General features: G+C 37.8%; 1 protein-coding gene across 1 annotated transcript; it reads right to left on the bottom strand.

The window, feature by feature from the left end:
- Positions 1 to 18,124: 18,124 nt before the first annotated feature.
- On the bottom strand, positions 18,125 to 21,338 carry LOC127244214 (E3 ubiquitin-protein ligase RSL1-like). Its single transcript, XM_051264649.1, has 3 exons — positions 20,717 to 21,338; positions 19,462 to 20,234; positions 18,125 to 18,556 (listed from the first exon to the last, which is right to left on the bottom strand). The coding sequence occupies exons 1-3, from the start codon at positions 21,296 to 21,298 to the stop codon at positions 18,448 to 18,450; spliced, it is 1,464 nt and encodes a 487-aa protein (XP_051120606.1). The 5' UTR covers positions 21,299 to 21,338; the 3' UTR covers positions 18,125 to 18,447.
- Positions 21,339 to 21,632: the final 294 nt, after the last annotated feature.

The raw sequence follows: 21,632 nt of genomic DNA, 5'->3' as shown, positions 1-21,632 counted from the left end.
CGGAGGTCGGTCAAAAGAGAAAGTCGGGCGAAAAAAGATGAGACGGCCGATACGGAGGTCGGTCAAAAGAGGAAGTCGGGCGAAGAAAGATGAGATGCCAGACACGGAGGTCGGACAAAAGGAGGTCGGGTGAAGAAAGATGAGACGGCCGATACGGAGGTCGGTTAAAAGGAGGTCGGGCGAAGAAAGATGAGATGGCAGACACGGAGGTCGGACAAAAGGAGGTCGGGCGAAGAAAGATAAGACGGCAGACACGGAGGTCGGACAAAAGAAAGTCGGGGAAAGAAAGATGAGGTGGCCGATACGGAGGTCGGTCAAAAGGAGGTCGGACGAAGAAAGATGAGATGGCAAGCACGGAGGTCGGACAAAAGGAAAGGTCTGGTAATTGGTCGCTTAATTAAGTGACCTGTTAATCGACTGATCGATTGGCCGGTTATTTGGTCAAACAGTAGTTCAGTTGCTTGAAAGGGCAGTCAGTTGGTCGCTTGATTGGGCGATCGATGAATCTTCTGGACAAATGATTGTCCAGCTGTTTGAAGGGACCGAATGATGGTCGCTCGAGTGGGAAACTGATTAGTCGTTTGGCCTAGCGACCAGTTTGTATCTGGATTGGTCGGTTGGGTTATTCGGTAGGTTCAGTCGGTGGATGGTCCAGACGATTTCTCAGTTGGGTGGTGATTTATGATCCGTCTGAAAAGGCGAAGGTTGTTTTCAAAGTTATAGAGTTGAGCAAACGGTTGTTAAATATAAATGCAACCAAAGACAGTTTTTCAGATGGTTGTAAACACGTGGAGGTTTCTCTGTCAGTTGTAACTGGTAGTGCACGATCTAATAACTTACTTAGAAGGCATATAAGGGAAGTTACAACCGGCGAGCGGATCAGACAAGTGGAAGGCGGGCAAGAGAAGACGTAGCAGCAGGTGTGCCGGTCGGACGAAAAGCGGTTCTAAGACGGTTAAGAGAAGTTACAACCGGCAAACGGATATGAAGGCACGACCTGGTTGTGGCGGTTGACATAGGTTTTAAATAGGTCTGTTTATGACCTAAAGAAACCATCTTCAATCGACATCAAATTCAGTGAATTTCTTTTGGGGATCACCATTTTACTTTTACAGTCTGTAGTATTTATTTTTCCTATTTTATTTATGTATCGTACGGTGCTTAGGGATTCTTAATCTCATGCATTTATTTTATCAAATTAGAAGATAATTTCAATTTTCGAGTTTTACTTTTTTATTGTTGAAAATTTGCATCAACAAATATTTTTAAAATTTTCCTCTCTTTCACATCAACAAATTTATTGTTTTATTTAATACAAATTTTATACTCCCTTCTTCTCATGAAATATTGTCATTTTTCATTCCATCCCAAAACAAAGTTATTATTTCCTAATTTAGTAATTATACTACCTACCTAACATAATAAATATCCTTAACTTACACTATATTACACAAATATCATTACTTTTGTATTACACAATACTAATAGGGATATTTTTGTCTTTCACACTTCAACCTAATATAATATTAATATTAAAAAATTTACGTGCAAAAAATAAACGGTAACATTTCTACGGGACAGAGGGGGTATAACATATATTTTTTAAATATATCTTTAATACATTATAATATTTTATATTTAATAAAAAAAAATATAATACTCCCTCCATCCTATAATAAACTATTCATTTTTCCATTTTAGTCCGTCTCATAACAAAGTATCTATTTCCTTTTTTAATAATTGTACTATCTACCTAACATTACAAATACTCTTACAACTTATAATATATTACACAAATGTCATTACCTTTATATCACATATACTAATAAGATTATTTTAGTCATTTTTACTTTATTCCTACTATATTCTAATATAATACTAATATTTTTAAAGCTACGTGCAAAAAAACAAATGAATATTTAATTCTGGGACGGAGGGAGTATTTACTTTTATAAAAATGTAATATTTTAAGTTTTTAAATCTATATAAATTTTTTTATGTATATATGTTTATTATTTTTTATGAAATATATAAATTTTATTTTAAAAATATAATTAATAAATAATTAATATTAAATATAAATTAAATATTTTTTAATATTATTATCAACTTTAAGAATAAAAAATACTATAATAATATTTATTACCCTCTCTTTAACTTAAATAAAATATAATTAATAAATAATTAAAAAATATATTAATAAAAATAATTATTGTATAATAAAATAATTATAAATTAAAATTAGGATAATTAAATAATATAATTAAGATTAAAAAATATTAATAAATAATAAATTTTAAAATATAATAAAAATTTATAATTTTATTTTCCAAATATAAAAAGATAAATAAAGTGAAATAGACAAACAAAATAGTTCATTTTTGCAGAGACGGAGGAAATATTATATTAAATAAATATTTTCTTTGTCCACTTAATAAGTTTATATTTATATTTTGCGTCATTGTAATTATATTTGTATAATTTTTTATACAAATATCATTATATTTTATTATAAGACACTAATATTAGTATTTTTGTCATTTTTTTTCCTCTTAATTTGTACTACTTTTTTATATAATAATTAATATTCAAATATTAACCTGTAAAAAATAAATATTAATATTGTAAATAGAAGGAGGTAGTATATATTTTGATATTTTTTTGGGAAAAACATTTCGAGTGTGTTTGTTTGGGGATTAGATTTAAAATCCACTATTCATCTCATTTTTTTTTCCCAAAAAAATCAAATGAAACACCTATTTTTTATTTTTTATATTATACTGAAAATCAATTTTACATTCAAAATATCACATAACACCTATTTATATCATATCATACAACTATTCAAATTCAAAATTTTTACCATTCAAATCCCAACTCAAAATCCAAACCCCAAACAAACACACCATTCTACCATTCTGTTATATTTTAATAGTATAGTGGGGTAAGTAAGAAAAATAGTGACAAATTTGATCATTATTTAGTTAAAAAAGGATAATACAATTATGAGTGCATAATTTTTTTAATTATAAATAAATTATACATAAGTTTAACTGATAAAAATATAATGTAATTATCCTAAACGGAAAAAATATTTTGTAATATAATTACATTAAAATGACAATGACTAGTTAATAAAATTCAACTTTAATTCTTTTCAAATATTTTCAATATTTGGCCAATACAAATTTCAACTAAACTATAATTTTAAAATTATTTATAAAAATGAGTAAACACCAACTTATATTATATATAGACATTATTTTTGTAATATATTTATTTAATCTATTATATAGTTAATAACAATAATTAGGTTTAACAATTCAATAAAATTTAATCACAATCACAGTGCATAAGGCAGCTTCCCTCTAGTTTAATAATATATGATAACCTTAAATTATAAATATATTATAATTATACTAACTTTTTGTCTACGTTATTTTTTCTATCACTGCATTATGCCCTTTCCCCCTCTCCAAATTCAAAATAATTTATTCTCTCAAAACTTTTCTCTCTTCCTTCAGTTTTTTTTTCTTTCTACTTATATATTCTTGTTCTCCTCCTCCTCCATCTTCTTCTCCGGCGGCGGTGGCAACATTGCTGGCGGCGGCAATGACGTGTTCTCCTCCTCCGGCATAACAGCGACAACAGCAGCAGCTGCAACGACGATAGCAGCAGGCCGGCAGAGCCTTTTCCTTCTCCCGCATCCTGTTTGTTATTTTTAAAGTCGTAATAAAAGGAAGTGGTAATAATAAAAAGAAGTGGTGATCGAAAAGATTTATCCTATATGTGCAAGTCGAAGACGGGTGCGATGCGACGACTACGGAGACTGCGGCGACAGCGACGGGGAGATGATGGCAGCGGCAAGCCGGCGGAGCCTTCTCTTCCCTCTTCTTCTCCGGCGACAGCGGCAGCAGCTCCGAACCTCTTTCTTCTTCTCCAGCGGCGGGCCGGCGGAGTGTTGACGGCAGCTGCAGCGGCGGCAGTTGATGCAGCCCCTCTTCCTCTTTGTTCTTCTTCTCCAGCGATGGCGGGCGACGGCGGAGCTACCTTTTCCTTCGTCTTCTTCTCCTGCGGCGGCGGAGCAGTGGCGGAAATTCCGTATTATATAAATATTTTTAAAAATAAATTAAAAATTTCTAGACTATCCAAATTTAGGGTGTGTTTGTTTGGTGGTTTGGATTTTGAGTTGGAATTTGAATAGTAAAAATTTTAAATTTGAATAGCGGTGATGTCAAATGTTGATGTGATGTTTCGAATGTAAAATTAATTTTTAAAATAATATAAAAAATAAAAAATAGGTGTTTGATTTAATATTTTTGGGTAAAAAAATTAGATGAATAGTATAAATTCAATCCAATTTCCCAAATAAATTGAGTAGTCTCATAAATTTTGAGACTAGTCAAACTAGCCTTGAATTGTTTTAGACTTTTCAAAATAATTACTGAATTTTTAGCCTCGGGTACCAATTCAAAACAAACTCCCAAACTAATAATATAAATTTAAATTGTTTTGAAATTGATTTAAGAAAGAATTTTTTTTACAATTTTTATTTAAATACGCGATACTGAGAAAAAATAATATATTTTTACTGGAAAATTGTATGAATTGAATAATAGTATTTTTTATTTTAAATAAAAATACAAACAAGCTAGAGTTTTTTATGCATAGATATAAAAATAAAATAAAATAAATATAAGGCAAAATTGCACATAATTCTCTTGTAGTTTCGAAACTCTGCGTAAATTCCCCCTCTACTTTAAAAATTGTATGACGTCCCTTTATACTTTAAAAAATATTGTATGAAACCACTTTTTGTGGTTTTGAAATTCAGCATAAATTCCCATTTTACTTTAAAAAATTGCATGACACTCACTTATACTTTCAAAAAAATTGCATAAAATCCCCTGCCATAGAAAACATATAGATAGGAAATCATCTTCTTATCACATGAGGAAAGTTTCATGGTGATGGAGTTTCATGCAACATTTTTTAAAGTATAAGGATATCATGCAATTTTTAAAATATAGGGAGATTTTACGCTGAATTTCGAAACCAGCAATTTTACCTAAATATAAAAAAGAAATCAGCTAACATTCAAATATTTTGAGTCTCATTCATGTTTTGTCTAACTTAAATAAATATTAATAGAATATTTGTAAGCATTAAAAAAGAATTATCTTAAATTAATTATAAATTACATATTTAAAAAAAAAAAATCAAACAAAGTTATACTCCTTCCGTCCCATGTATTATAGGCTTATTACTGTAGATACGGAAATTTAGGTAAAGTGTTAGTAAGTAATTAAGAAGTGTATTAGTAAAAATAATTATCGTATAATAAAAATAATTGTGGATTAAAATTAAGATAACTAAATAGTTTAATTAAGATTAAAAAAATTATAAAATTTAAAATTTAAAATGAGATTAAAGTTGTAGACACTAAAAATATATGTCTAAAATCAATTAGATATCATATATTTTGGAAGAAAATAAAATTCCAATAATATAAATATATGGTATTTAATTATGCACATATGTTAATTTTTTGTACAATAAATATCAACCATTAATGCAAAAATATGCTTAAAATGGAAGATATCGTACAAATATTACGTGCATAAATAGAGCCATAATAAATTTGGCAGCAAAATAAATTAATCTGGTCAATAAATGAAGTATATAAATTAATATCTTCCAAACAAGGCAATGATATAAAGATCTTGTCAATAAAGGAAGTATATAAATTAATATCTTCCAAAAAAGACAATGATATAAAGATTTTGGTGAGAAAGGAAGGTGCATAATCAAATCCGTCAAGAATGGAAAACGGCATCCGATGGAAAAGGAAAGATTATAAAATCTTTCCATCCTCGTGGCACCATCCGAAAAGGAAGCCAAGGCCACCCTCCCCTATAAATAGTAGCCTTGGCCAATTCATTTTCACACCGAAGTTGCATCGAGGATTCAAGCAAAGGGGTAAGTCTCTAGACTCTCTCTGTATTGTTCTTCGTGTCCTTCAAAGCGTTCTTCGTCGAAAGTCACTAATTTGGACAAATGATCCCATATTGGTTGACGAATCAATGAAGTTAACGTTCTTCGTCGTATGTCCGAGCCAGAGGAAGGATCAAAGCTCTCAAAACCGTCGAGGAATCCATCAAAGCCAAGGAAAAGCCTCCAAAGTCGCTCCCAAAGCTTTGAGGTGTTCATCGCGTTCTTCATAAAAGGCGCAAACTCGGCCCTCTTCGATCCAAAAGTCGAAGGGACACGCCGCAAAAAACGTTATGGAGCACCAAATCTCTTCGTTCAAAGATCAAATTCCGCCGGATCATCCAAAGGAGGCATCAATCCAAAGCTGATGATCAAATCGCCAACGCGGAGACTAAAGTTTTCCAAAAGCCGGCGAAGTCAAACCGAAGACCCAAATCCCTTCGGATCAAAGAAGCCACCCAAATTCAAATTGGAAAAATAGATCAACCCGGAGAGAGAATCAAAGGATCCGAATAGAGAATAGGACCCGCATATATTTAAATTACATGTAATTTGTACGATTTTGTGTTTATAAAAATATAACACAATTTTTTTGTCTACAGATTTTTGGCACGCCCAGGGGGACTACTCTACCTTTCATCTCTCTTTCCGTCGAATTCTCAAACGATCAATGGCTTCCTACAAAATCAAGACTTCCAACGCTGTGTCGAAAGCTGATGCTCTAGCCAGCGCCGCCAAAGGAGTCGCTGCTACTACATCAAGAACCTTAAGTGCTTCAACGAATGCTGGAGTGATGACACGAAGCATGGCTAAAAGAGTACTGTCATTTTCCGAGGATGCACATCCGAAAATCACAGAGCAAAACTCACTCTATGAGGAGGACGAAAGCTTCAAGAGTACCTCCGCACCGGCACCCCTCAAGAAGTTGCAACTTGTTCGACTGCATCGAGTTATGCCCCGGTGATGACCATGAATGCTTCAAACATAGAAGACCAACTTGTTGCACTGGCCAAAGTTGTTGAAGGGATGTCTCAACACATGCAGCAACAAGACAATGTCATCGCAAAACTGCTTGAAAAATTAGACAAGCCGGAACCAACCAACCAGAATGCTTCAGAGGCCCAAAATGAAGCAGAAACATTCATGGATCAACGCCACGGTAAAGAAAAAATGGCGGGACCAATGCCGTTTCAAGCATCATCTGACTCCTTCATCCATCTATCCCAACTTGACGAGTATATCAAAGGAGCTCTCAAAAGGGAGTTTGAAGGAAGTTCAAGGCCAACAAATATGTATGCCAAGCCTTACACTTCAAGGATCGATGCCCTCAAGATGCCGTTGGGATATCAACCGCCGAAGTTCCAACAATTTGATGGCAAAGGCAACCCAAAGCAGCATATGGCACACTTCATGGAAACATGCAACAACGCTGGGACATACGGCGATCTCTTGGTGAAGTAGTTCGTACGGTCATTAAAAGGCAACGCCTTCAACTGGTACATCGACCTGGAGGTTGGTTCCATCGACAGTTGGGAGCAGTTGGAGTACGAGTTCTTGAACCGGTTCTACAGCACGAAAAGGACCGTCAGTATGATAGAACTCACCAATACTCGTCAATGGAAAGATGAACCAGCAATCGACTACATCAACCGCTGGAGGAGTCTGAGCTTGAACTGCAAACACCGGTTGTCTGAGGCCTCCGGTATAGAGATGTGCGTCCAAGGAATGCACTGGGGGTTAAAATACATCCTGCAAGGGATTCGACCCCACACTTTCGAAGAACTTGCTACCCACGCTCATGACATGGAGTTAAGTATGGCTTCAAGTGGGATGCACGGACCACCAGTTCAAAAATCTTCAAAAGCAAAAAGATATGAAAGATATGATGCCGTAAAGAAGGGGAACAACGCCCCTATCAAGTCTTTCGGAAAAGAAGCCTTGGCCATAAAAGCGACGACCAAAACACCAGTGAAGATCCAAAGTAAAGAAAAGGAAGTTGCAAGGAAAAGACAGTCAACTCAGACAGAAAGACCGCCAAGGCCAACCCTTAAAGAGTTGCAATCCAAAACTTATCCTTTCCTGGATTCTGACGTCTCGGGCATCTTTGACGATCTACTCAGAGAAAACCTCATTGAACTTCCGAATGCAAAAAGACCGGAGGAAGCTGGAAAGGTTGATGACCCAAGATACTGCAAATACCATCATGTCGTAGGACATCCCATCCATAAATGTTTCGTCTTTAAAGACAAAGTCATGGAGTTGGCTCATGAAGGAAAGATCACCCTTGAAGACGATTCTGTTTCTGTTAATGTCACTTCAATCACGTTCGGGTCTCTCGAAGTTGACATAAAAGACAAAGAATCATATTGCCTCACTACCGAGAAAGGTGGCAAGGCGATCAGAGACAAATCGAGTGAAGAATGTGCCACAATAACTTTCACTGATGAAGATTTGATGTTAGGATCCAAACCCCATAATAGTCCATTACTGGTCGTGGGTTATATCCATGAACAAAGGATTAGCCGGATGTTCTTAGACGGAGGAGCTGCAGTCAATGTCCTTCCTCTATACATATTGCAAAAATTGGGAATACCAGTAGATCAGTTGTTCGAGAGTCGTATGACAATACATGGATACAATCAAGAGGGGCAAAGAGCACTTGGCACCATAAGATTGAGACTGTTAACCGATGAAATGGAAACTAACCATTTGTTCTACGTGATAGATGCAAAGACATCTTTCAACGTTCTTTTGGGAAGACCATGGATACATGAGAATGGTGAGTTCCATCAACGTGGCACCAATGCTTCAAATACACTCAAAATGGAGTGACAAAGAAAGTTCTCGGAGACACAAAGCCATATGCAGAAGCAGAGTCACACTTTGCGGACGCCAAATACTTCTCTACAGAAGCAAAAAAATCCAAGGTACATGAAGATGTCAAAGCACCACAACCAAACTTGGGGGCAAAGTCAAGAGATAAAGAAAAAACACCTGCCTCAGGTTCTGCAGACTCATTAATTGAGCCTCTGAAAGATTTGACTCTTCCGAAGACCCCACTCAACCCAATCTCCCCATCACAGATAAGGAACGGAAAAGAAGAAAAAATAGAGGCTATGCGATTGCAAAAGGACAAAATATTTGGCCCAAAAGCCTACAAACTTCTCACAAAAGCTGGATATAATCCAAATGAGGAGTCACTGCTGGGAAAGTTACCACCACAGACAACCCAAGGTTCGAGGGCTGGTCTTGGGTACATGCCACAAGCTCCCGTACGTATCGCTATCAAAAGGGCTGCAAATCATCATATCACCGAAAGCGAGACTGTCTTCCAATTCACCTCAAAAGGGGAAGAATGCAAGAGTATCGGTTTTCGAGAGGCTAAAACCTTCTGTCTTCACAAGGTTAGGACCAAAGATCAATAAGAAGAAAAACAAGACGAATTCCACATCAACAAAATATGTAGAGATGGATGAAGAAATCAAAAGCCGCTTTCCATCCCGCATGACGCGTTAAACAAAAATGACGATACATTGCGGTAAAGTTTTAAAGGCTAAATGGCAAATTGTTGTCTTCACCAAACCCAAAGAAGATAATGAAGAAAGTGTTGCATCATCATGCTACATCACTGAAGGGGGTGAAGAGACAATGATTGAAGAAGATGCAGGAAATGCACCCGCCGCGCTTGAAGAATGGGTCAAAGCTGCAGTGGACGAGTTAGAAGAAATCAACTTGGGAATTGAAGATCACCCAAGACCCGTCTATGTCAGCAAAGAGCTGGGTGAGGATGATATGAATGCCTACACCCGACTTCTCAACGAATTTCAAGATGTCTTCGCTTGGTCATATAAAGAAATGCCCGGCTTAGACCCAAAGTTGCGGTCTACCATCTAGGTGTGAGGAAGGGAGCTCGCTCTGTAAGGCAAGCGCAACGAAGATTCCGTCCTAAACTCATCCCTCCAATTGAAAATGAAGTCAACAAACTCATTGAAGTGGGGTTCATCCAGGAAGTCAAATACCCCCAATGGATTTCTAACATCGTGCCTGTAAAGAAGAAGAATGGACAAATCCGAGTTTGTGTGGATTTTCGGGACTTAAACGAAGCATGCCCAAAAGATGATTTTCCTTTACCCATAACTGAATTGATGATTGATGCAACGACAGGACATGAAGCGTTTTCTTTTATGGATGGATCATCTGGATATAACCAAATTCGTATGGCACCTGAAGACGAAGAGTTAACCGCCTTTCGTACACCAAAAGGTATCTACTGTTACAAAGTTATGCCTTTCGAATTGAAAAATGCTGGGGCAACCTACCAAAGAGCAATGCAAAAGATCTTTGATGACATGCTACAAAAAAATGTAGAGTGCTATGTTGATGACTTAGTTGTCAAATCCAAGAGAAAAGAAGATCACCTGCAAGACTTAAGAAAGGTTTTTGAAAGGTTGAGGCGCTACCAATTAAAAATGAATCCTCTCAAGTGCGCTTTTGGAGTCACCTCCGGAAAATTCCTCGGATTCATTGTCCATAGTCGTGGAATTGAGATTAAACAGGCAAAGATAGATGTCATCACAAAAATTCCTGAGCCTCGTAACATTCACGAGCTAAAAAGCTTACAAGGGAAATTAGCATATATAAGAAGATTTATCTCTAACCTCGCTGGACGATGTCAACCTTTCAGCCGAATCATGAAGAAGGGAGTGCCTTTCCATTGGGATGAAGCATGCAAGAAGGCATTCCAAAGTATCAAAGACTACTTGACAAAGCCACCAGTGCTGATAGCCCCAATTCCTGGACATCCGTTGACGCTTTACATCGCTGCACAAGAACGTTCAGTTGGAGCCTTGTTAGCACAGGAAGCCAATAAAGGGAAAGAAAATGCCCTCTACTACCTCAGTAGAATGATGACACCAAATGAACTAAATTATTCACCGGTGGAAAAGATATGCTTGGCGCTCATCTTCGCCATAAAAAAGTTGAAGCATTACTTCCAAGCGCACACTATCCGATTGGTGTCCAAAGCAAATCCTTTAAAATATGTCATGTCAAAGCCTGTCCTTTCTGATCGACTCGCGAGGTGGTACCTGCAGCTGCAACAATTCGAAATCATTTATGTACCACAGAAAGCAGTAAAAGGACAAATATTGGCTGACTTCCTTGCTGATCATCCCATCCCCGCTGAGTGGGAGTTGTCTGACCACTTCCCTGATGAAGACGCATTTTTTCTCGAAATCACCCCACCGTGGAAAATGTATTTTGACGGCTCATCACACAAAAATGGAGCTGGAGCCGGAGTAATATTTGTCACATCACAAGGAGAAGTCCTTCCATACTCTTTTGCCTTAAAAGAAAAGTGTTCAAATAATGTGGCTGAGTATCAAGCACTCATCCTCGGCCTAAAAATGGCGGTAGACATCAAGCAACGCCAACTTCAAGTATACGGGGACTCCAAGCTGGTTGTAAATCAAATCACTGGAGAGTTTGAAGTGAAGAAACCAGAACTAATGCCTTACTTAAAGTATGCTAAGGCACTCATTGAGTTGCTCGGGGATGTCTCTATTGAATATGTCCCAAGGAAAGAGAATGGGCAAGCTGACGCTCTGGCTAAATTGGCATCGACTCTATCCATCCCGGATCAACAGGTGTATATTCCGATACGCAAAGTTTGGGTGGATTTCTGCAAGTATGAAGAAGAAGAATGTGTTGAAAAAGAAGTAAATCACCTCATCGAGATGTTTGAAATTGAAGAAGAAGAAGAAGATTGGCGGCAACCAATATTAGATTTCTTAAAATATGACAAGCTCCTGAGTGACCCGCGCAGACGAGCAGATATCCGAAGAAGAGCTGCACGCTATGCCTACTTCAACGGCATACTCTATCGTCGGTCGTTCGACAACATGTTCCTTCGATGCCTCGGCAATCATCAAGCCAAACAAGCTATGGAGAAAACTCATGCCGGAATCTGTGGAGCTCATCAAGCAGGCCCAAAGTTACACTTCCGAATAAAGAGGATGGGGTATTATTGGCCAACCATGGTTAAAGACTGTATAGAGTTTGCACGGAGATGCCAACTGTGTCAATTTCACGCTAACTTTATCAATCAACCACCGGAACCATTGCACCCAACTATTGCTTCGTGGCCATTCGATACCTGGGGCATGGACGTCGTAGGACCACTCACAAAGTCGTCCGCTGGACATCTCTATATCTTGGCCGCAACAGACTACTTCTCCAAATGGGCAGAAGTAGTTCCTTTGAAAGAAGTCAAAAAGGAGACGGTAGCTGACTTCATACGAGTCAACATCATTTACCGTTATGGGGTTCCTCGGTGCATCATCACTGATAATGGAAGATCTTCCGCCAATACTTACATCGACAAGCTTTGTGAAAAGTTTGGCTTCCAACAAAAGAAGTCCTTGATGTATTATGCACCGGCAAATGGACTCACAGAGGCATTCAATAAAACACTTTGTAACTTGCTGAAAAAGGTTGTCTCCAAATCAAAAAGAGATTGGCATGACCGCATTGGTGAAGCTTTGTGGGCCTATCGTACTACATTCTGCACTCCAACACAAGCGACACCATACTCACTTGTATATGGGGTCGAAGCTGTCCTCCCATTGGAAAGACAAATTCCTTCACTAAGGATTGCTCTCTAGGAAGAATTGACGACTGAAGAAAATGTCAGATTAAGACTCGAAGAGCTAGAGGCTCTCGACGAGAAAGACTACAAGCTCAACAAAGACTGGAGTGTTATCAAGCACGATTGTCTCGAGCTTACAATAAAAAAGTCAAATCACGATCCTTTCAAATCGGGGACTTGGTTCTTGCTGTGAGAAGGCCCATTGTGATCAACTTTCGTTCGGGAAATAAATTTTTATCCAAGTGGGATGGACCCTACGTCGTCACTCAGGTTTACACAAATGGTGCATACAAGTTGACATCTCAAGACGGACTCCGGACAGGGCCAATCAACGGGAGGTTCCTCAAAAGATATTATGCGTGAGACCTTCAAATCAAATCAAGACTCCTTAGCATGAGGATAAACTGCAAAATAACAATAAAAGCAAATTCAAGTTGCTTTGAACTACGTTATGACTTGATCCCTTTACCGGGTACGTAGGCAGCTTGAGATATACCTTCAAGTTCAGTCAAATAAATAAATAAATAAAATAGTGATAAAGGATTTGGGTAAAAAAATGCTCGAAAAAAAAAGAAAAAAAAAGAGAGAATTTAAATTTATTGATTAGCAATCAAAATGAAGAGTACAAATTGATCTTAAACATTAAGATTATAAAACTCTTCTTTGCTAATATCCAACAACTCTTCTAAGTTTTTTAAGTATTCTTCGTCTTGCGCGGGGACATTCTCTACGGCGGCGAGTTCATCCTTGACTTCAGCACTTTGAATTGTGATATTCTCTTTAACTCCTTGACGTCGCTTAATAAGGGAAATATTCTCTCTTTTTTACTCTTGTAAAGAGCGAAGCTTCACGTCAATATTCTCCACACACCCCTCTAACTCCTTGATAGCTTCGCACTCCTCAATATGCCTCGTCTCAAGGTGCGACAAACGATCTTTGATCTCGGAAATATGTTGGTTACGAGCCGCCAAGGATACGGCATCGATCGAGTCAGAACATGCCTAATCAAAAGATGCAGCGTCATCAAAAAGGGCCTTGACTTGGTCCTCAATATGAGAAATGTCAGAATACTTAAAGTTTTTCATTGATTGGAGCACTACGTCAACCTCGTCCTTAATCGAGGAAAGCAAACGAGCTGGTGTCCTCAAAAGCTTACCCCGAAGATCTGACCATACTTTTCCTATATATTCGCGTTAGATCCCTTTCACAAAATCCGCGCCACAGAATTCTGAAACCGCGGGCACAACGGAATGAACAACTATGGGCTTGGTTGGAGCATCATTTACTTTCTCATTGCAAACACCTCTGCTTTCCCCAATCACCTCAACAATGGAATCTCAGCTCGCCATCTTTTCATCCATACTCGGGATTCTTTGCTCCAACTGAAAAATGGGATAAAAAAAATCATGTCAAAAAAAAAAAAAGATAAAAGTTACCTCTCTCGCGAAATCACTCGAAGAATGGTGTTGGCTCGAACGAGGACTCGACGGGTTGATGATATGGAGATCTCGACGAGCTCGCTTCCAATGAACATCATGCTCACTACTGCTTCGTTCAGAGACAGAAGGTACCGCCCGCTTTAAAGAACCAACATTGGGAGTACTTGAATTTCCATTGTTTCTCTCAGGAACACCCGAGATAAGTAGCGGCATTTTTCGAGCTTTATCCGATGGCTTGGTCTGATCGGTGGTCTTTTGTACCGGCGGGATATACTCATCCAAGAAAGACCCGCAAACTTGAGTCCACCACTTCTTGTATACGTCGGAAGAAAATCCCCTCGGAATCGCAGGAAAGCGTGGAAGAATAACTTCGGCTGAAGATTTCAAGTAAGTGCTTTGGTGCCAATTTTGATAGCCTTCCTCAAAAGCGCAGCAACGGACGTCTTTCAAAAGAACTTCGGGAATCTCTTGGAAAAAACCGAATTGACGGCAAAAACGGTGGGGACTATACGGCTCCACGAAGCATCAAAATCCATCCCGCAAAGTCAGAAAACAAGAGCGAATGGAGATGAAGTATTCTTGCTTGTAGTCTTCGCGCTTCCCGTCATCAACAAACCGTACGTTGAAATCTTTCGTGATCATGGTGCAAGCCCAACGAAAGTTGAAGCACAAAGATGCAAAGCCAACATCGTCGAGCGGAAGCACAAAGATGCAAAGCCAACAAGAAAGGAACGCTGCAAGAAAAGTCTCCTCAAGGTGCTCCCGTCCAACTTTGAGTTTGGCAAAAGATGACTCTTGCGCCTTCAACCATGGCTCGTGGGCACCAATCTCTCCGGTAGGATTGTAAGTCGCATCAGGCCGAGAAGAACGAGTAGACTCCTTGCCACGACGAATTTGAGGATGCTCGTATTTGACGGTCTTTTTGCACCAAAAAGAAATCCAATCGGTTGCGCTGACGCCACGTCGACCTTTGTCACGACTCCGAAGAAGGTGATAGGCATGCAACAGGTATCGGCACGAACGGGGAACCAGCTTCCTATCCTCTTTACTGCCATATAGCTCCTTTGCGCTTGGTACCACCTCTTCGTAAAATGAGCCGAGTATGGAGGGGCCCGCCAAGGACGCCAAGTGACGGAGAGAGATCGACACTTCACCGGCGGCAGTCAAAAGGGAGTTGGTTCTGGGACACCACGCCTCGCAAACGGCCTTCACGATCTCCGGAGAATAGTCGTAGAAGAACAAGGAAGCATAGAGCGCATCGTAAATGCATCCTCTCTTTAGTTGAATCTCGCATCGATCCAGCACATCCTCCGCCCATTCCCAATAGCCGGCCACATACGAAAAGTTGCCATCAAAGGAAGGAAGACCATTCCAAACGCACGCTCCCTCCATGATCCGCCGCCCCAAGGTTGGAAGTGGAAGAACATCGTTTGGCATGTGTTGATGGAGTGAGGATTGCAAAGTATGCTTTCCGCCAACGACATTCCGAGACCACGTCTTTGGGAAATTTGGGACCTCCAAGCGAGGGCGAGCAGCTCCGCGTCCTATGAGTGGTGGATGCACCAATAGACGAGTCGCCTTGTCCAACGGTTGACCTTCAAACTCGCAAATCACCAACTCGGCGTTTCCAGAGGGGGAGGAGACATCCTTGAAGTAAGCCATCTCGCCTACAAAAAAAAAAAAAAAAAAACATAAGCAAAGATCGAAATATGAAAAAAAAAAAAAAAAACACAAGAGAGAAACCTACGCTAGAATGAGAGAAATCAAGATTGTGAGAAGTTGAGAATAACAAAGTTCTCTTATGGTGAGGCGTTTATATAGTGTCTAAAAAATTGAGACATGGAAATACATGAATAAGGGAAGAAAGAAGATAAGGAAATAAAGAGAAAAGGAAATTAAAAAAAAAAGGAAGGAAGATAAAAATAAAAATAAAGAATAAGGAAAGAATATATATATATATATATGATATGTATAAAAAAAATTTAGCAAAAACGCCATTTAAAATAAAAAAATATATATATTGGCAAAAATGTCATTAAAAGAAATGGCAAAAAAATGCCAATTTTGAAAAAAAGAATGGCAAAAAAAAATGCCAATTTTGAAAAAAAGAATGGCAAAAAAAAATGCCAATTTTGAAAAAAAAAAAAAAAAAAAGGCAAAAACGTCAAAAAAAAAAAGGTAAAAAAATGCCAATTTTGCAAAAAAAAAAAAAAAACGTCATTAAAAAAATGGCAAAAAAATGCCAATTTTGAAAAAAAAAATTCAAAAAAAATCTAGCTTAAAAAAATCAATTGGACAAAAAAAATCTCGTCAAAAAAAAAAGTCCTCTGAAAAAAATATTGGCTAAAAAGAAAATAAAAAAATGATAGCCATAAAAAAAAATTAGTCAAAAAAAATAAATTGACTTATGTTTCGAGACTTATTCAAGCCTTAAACGCTTTGCGTTAGGCTTAAAAGAGTCTCGAGGGGGCATTTTGTAGACACTAAAAATATATGTCTAAAATCAATTAGATATCATATATTTTGGAAGAAAATAAAATTCCAATAATATAAATATATGGTATTTAATTATGCACATATGTTAATTTTTTGTACAATAAATATCAACTATTAATGCAAAAATATGTTTAAAATGGAAGATATCGTACAAATATTACGTGCATAAATAAAGCCATAATAAATTTGGCGGAAAAATAAAGATCTTGTCAATAAATGAAGTATATAAATTAATATCTTCCAAAAAAGACAATGATATAAAGATTTTGGCGAGAAAGGAAGGTGCATAATCAAATCCGTCAAGAATGGAAAACGACATCCGATGGAAAATGAAATATTATAAAATCTTTCCATCCACGTGGCACCATCCGAAAAGGAAGCCAAGGCCGCCCTCCCCTATAAATAGGAGCCTTGGCCAATTCATTTACACACCGAAGTTGCATCGAGGATTCAAGCAAAGGGGTAAGTCTCTAGACTCTCTGTATTATTCTTCATGTTCTTCGTATCCTTCGAAGCGTTCTTCGTCGAAAGTCACTAATTTGGACAAATGATCCAATATTGGTTGACGAATCGATAAAGTTAACGTTCTTCGTCGTATGTCCGAGCCGGAGGAAGGATCAAAGCTCTCAAAGCCGTCGAGGAATCCATCAAAGCCAAGGAAAAGCCTCCAAAGTCGCTCTCAAAGCTTCGAGGTGTTCATCGCGTTCTTCATAAAAGGCGCAAACTCGACCCTCTTTGATCCAAAAGTCGAAGGAACACGCTGCCAAAAGCGTTATGGAGCACCAAATCTCCCCGTTCAAAGATCAAATTCCGCTGGATTATCCAAAGGAGGCATCAATCCAAAGCTGATGATCAAATCGCCAATGCGGAGACTAAAGTCTTCCAAAAGCCGGCGAAGTCAAACCGAAGACCAAAATCCCTTCGGATCAAAGAAGCCACCCAAATCCAAATTGGAAAAATGGATCGACCCGGAGAGAGAATCAAAGGATCCGAATAGAGAATAGGACCCGCATATATTTAAATTACATGTAATTTGTACGATTTTGTGTTTATAAAAATATAACACAATTTTTTTGTCAACAAAAGTGTATAATTATATTTCCAAAAAAAAAAATGGACAAATTATGTGGGACGAACGAAAATAGAAAATAGGAACAAATTATGTGGGACGGAAGAATAATAATTTAGGCAATAGTTTACCTCTGATATGTAAGTAAGAGTTTCGGCCTAATTATAAATAAGAGTTTCTGGCATTTAAAGCATTATTCAAGAGTCTTCAATTTGGAAAAACAATCAATGAAGTGGTAAATTAATATTCTTTGTGGCAGGGCAAGAGATCAAGCTTTTAAAATCCTCTTTTAGTCAACTGTTCTTCAAGTTTATACAAAGCTTCAAGGCCTTCTTTGCCAAAACTGCCCTTTGATCTAGAAGTCAAAAAGACATGATGTAAGTTTCAAGTTTATACAAAGCTTCAAGGCCTTCTTTGCCAAAACTGGCCTTTGATCTAGAAGTCAAAAAGACATGATGTAAGTTTCAGTTTCACACTAATAAATTTGTCAAGGGAAAGCAAATTATTTGAGCTCTTATGGAGCTAGGCAATGTTAAACTGAATCAGAGTGGCATTGGCATTGGATTGAATTTCAAAAGCATTTATCCTTGACAGAAGGATCTAGACTTTCAATCTAAAATCAAGTGGGGATAAAAAATTTCATATTTTTCCAATGTGAGATATATTCAACACTATCTATGCATCTATCTATCACCTATCCTCGGCAACATTATCATCAGTCAACCAACACAGATAAGTAGATAGATAGATAGATTGAATACGAATTGATGAGGATGGATTGGATTGGATACGCAAATCATGACCGTCTAGTGCTCAGATTCGATGATGTTACGTTCATCCCAAATAGGACAAAGACATGTTGGTTTCTTGTTCCTCCAATCAGCTCCACATGTATAGCAAAACTCGTGACCGCATCTGCAAATAAAAATAATCAATAGACACCAACATGCTATGCTATGCTAAAATCTTCGAAAAACAACTCCTATAAGCAATTGTTTGTTTTGTACTCCTCCAACTGCATACAATATGACTCGCAAAAGACATAAAAGGGAAACTAAGCAAACTTATTAATAATAATGAAACTTACAAAACAGCACTTGCTAAATATTTTTACATTCTATTTATATGACTATCTCATCTAAAAGTTTGAAAATAGATTATATATTATATATTATATAATCTTCTATTCAAGTATAGACCAAATTCATTCAACAAAGTTTTGCATGATACAAATTTCCCCCCCTCTCCCACAAAACGTGTAAGAGGGACTAAGATATAAGACCTTTCGCTCAATAATATTTTAAATGGTTATTTCACTCCCCCACAAAACGTGTAAGAGGGACTCAAATATAAGACCTTTTCGCTCAATAATATTTTAAATGGTTATTTTATCTAAAAATTTAAACCAATAGAAAAATATACTATTATTATACATTATATAGTTCTCCACCACACTTAATAGATAAAATAAGAAGATAGATGGGCAAGGCTTGATAGGGCCTTGCTGAGTTTGCTGTATTGTTCATATCATCCAAAAGAGACAAGATTCTCTTTCTATTTCGTATTCAAAGTAGTTCATCCAAGAAGAGTAGGCCCCCTGCCACCCCACTCCTCCCTAACTCAAAACTACTTGAAAAAACAAATAAAAATAAAAATGATTTTCCTACCAATGCTTATGAAATCTAACATGCATCAGATTGGCACACTGACAAGTACAATAACATAGAGAGTCATCAAAAGGGCATACATTTTTCTTCACATCTAATATTTCTCAAGAATAAACGAGACAAAGTCATAGTTGTCAGCATGTAAGAAAATACCTGCAATAGATGTGGTAGCATCCCGCAGCAAGTGAAACCATATGACTGCATTTTGGACACTGACGCCAGTGATTCAGATTAGCCAACGACTCAAGTTTTTTGTCTTCTTTACATGGATTTGGGTTGAACCTTTTATAATCAAAGCAAGACATGCCCTCATGCCAGGTAACCTTACAATGGATGCAAAAAAGACTGGTGCATCTTGGGCACTTTCTGCCCCCCAATGTGCCACCGATAATATCAATCTCCACCGGCAACCCTTTGAGTTCGGTTTTAGACAATAAGGCAGAACACCTTGGATTTGGGCAATAAATCTTTTCTGTTACAGGAATAGATGCTTCCTTCACCCGCTGGCTCATTATCTCAAATAAATCAGGAGTTAAAAACTTCTTGCAGCTGTCAAGTTTTAACTCTGTATTGCAGTTTACATCAGGACATTTAGGTAGAAGCCCTTGAAGCAATTTATATTCGACATGCTTCATCATACATGAAGTGCAGTAACTGTGTAGACAACTCGGAATCTGGAACATTTGCTTTGCATTTGTAAATTCCAGGCATATAGCACAACTCTCACTTGCGTTATCAGTACTGCTACTTCCATCTGAACGATTGAGCTGCAAAGCTATTGCATTCCGTGCAAGTTCAAAGGCATGCTTAATATTCTCAGGGGTCTCAAGGGATACCTGAGTCTGAGAAAATTTTCTTAGAAGAAGGTTGATTTGCTCATATAATTTGACAACATTTGCAGCCATTACTTGGTTTTTACCTGTTATCTGCACATAGGAGTAACACCATCAAACAATCAAACCTATATCGATTAAATGTAAGGATACAAAAACAAGTATATCGCTGCCCCCCATGATAGAACAACAATGCAAGGAACTTCCCAGCTGCAAGTTTATGCTCAAGAACCTATATAAGATCGTCTAATAGATGAATTATTTAAGTTTTACTTGGAAGCTATACTATAACTTTGGTTGGATTACATAATTAAAGTCAACCTGTTTAAAAATTTAATATTACAATAGCATCTTCTATAACTCCATATCTGCTTTCTTTCTTTAAACAGATTAAGTGCCCATTCTACCTTTGGTTGATATCCATCAAACACTTACTAACTAAAGTGTGTCACTATTGAATATCACAATAAAGCCACAACAGGGAAGCAAACACAATTATGCTTTTAAATGAATCAGGCAGTAATGAATCGATGAAAAAAATTAAAAAAAAAAAAAAAAAAAAAAACAGAACCAACATGTCGATATAGCAGCGCAGAATCAGTAACAATGGCGAGCCTCTTCAAGCCCAGAACTGCTGCTATGTCAAGTCCTTCAATCAAAGCCTTCATCTCAACCCACTCCTGAATTGCTTGGAATTCTCCTCCCCCACCAACACCGAGCCCTTTACTTATCTCGAAGATCAAACAACCACTCTCGTCGCAAATCGCCACCCCAATCGCACCCACCGACCCCTCAACCAAACCCTTGGCATAAACCCGAAATTCCAAGCCATGGCCGCCAGACGAAGAGGAGCCCTCGCCGTACGGCCTGTGAAAATGATCCCCAGTCGCCGCCCACTCCACATCGGGAACCTTGAGAATCTCGGAAGCGAAAGCACGATCGTGAACCTGATGGCAGAGATCGAGGCGCATGCGCTTAGCCTCGGCCTCGGCCTTGTAGTGCCCGAGGAGAAACTGCTCGTACTGGGAGAGATAGTCATCCTCAACCTCAACCTCAACCTCAAGTGGTGGAGTGAGATTGTCAAGCAGAGAGGCCGTTAGAGCTTCCTCAATCTGCAGATTGAAAGCCACATCGAAGGAGCCGTCGTCTTCAGCCATGACTTAATTCTCTCTATCTCTCTCGGTAAATTAAAGCGAAAAAAACGAAGGATCGAGTCGACGCTTAAAAATTGTTTGTTTGAAAACGTAGAGAATGCAGACCGTTGGCACGTTGGGGACTTTTCAGTAATTACACCCTGGGAAGGCATACGCACTACCAAAAAAAAAAAAAATGTCTTTTCGTAACGGGCTAATGTTTTGCAACAATATTTGTATCATAAAAAGTGGTTTATGTTACAATTTATGTCGAAAGAAAAAAAAAAAAAAAAACGGGCGATGGTCAACCTTTTTCTTTTTATTACAAAAATTTATCCGTACCAAATACAATTTTGAC

This window comes from Andrographis paniculata, unplaced genomic scaffold (assembly GCF_009805555.1).
Source record: "Andrographis paniculata isolate CXL003 unplaced genomic scaffold, ASM980555v1 Contig9END, whole genome shotgun sequence".
Taxonomy (NCBI): domain Eukaryota; kingdom Viridiplantae; phylum Streptophyta; class Magnoliopsida; order Lamiales; family Acanthaceae; genus Andrographis; species Andrographis paniculata.
Note: the sequence above shows the minus strand (reverse complement) of the source record. Positions and strands in the feature narration are given on the sequence as shown.

Bases quoted from the DNA above. Each gene is read 5' to 3' on its own strand.
- LOC127244214 (XM_051264649.1), bottom strand. From the start codon at position 21,298: ATGGCTGAAGACGACGGCTCCTTCGATGTGGCTTTCAATCTGCAGATT. The intron at 20,235-20,716 runs GTTGGTTCTGTT...TCCTATGTGCAG, and splicing joins CTGCGCTGCTATATCGACAT to ATAACAGGTAAAAACCAAGT. The intron at 18,557-19,461 runs GTATTTTCTTAC...TTTTATTTGCAG, and splicing joins TGCTACCACATCTATTGCAG to ATGCGGTCACGAGTTTTGCT.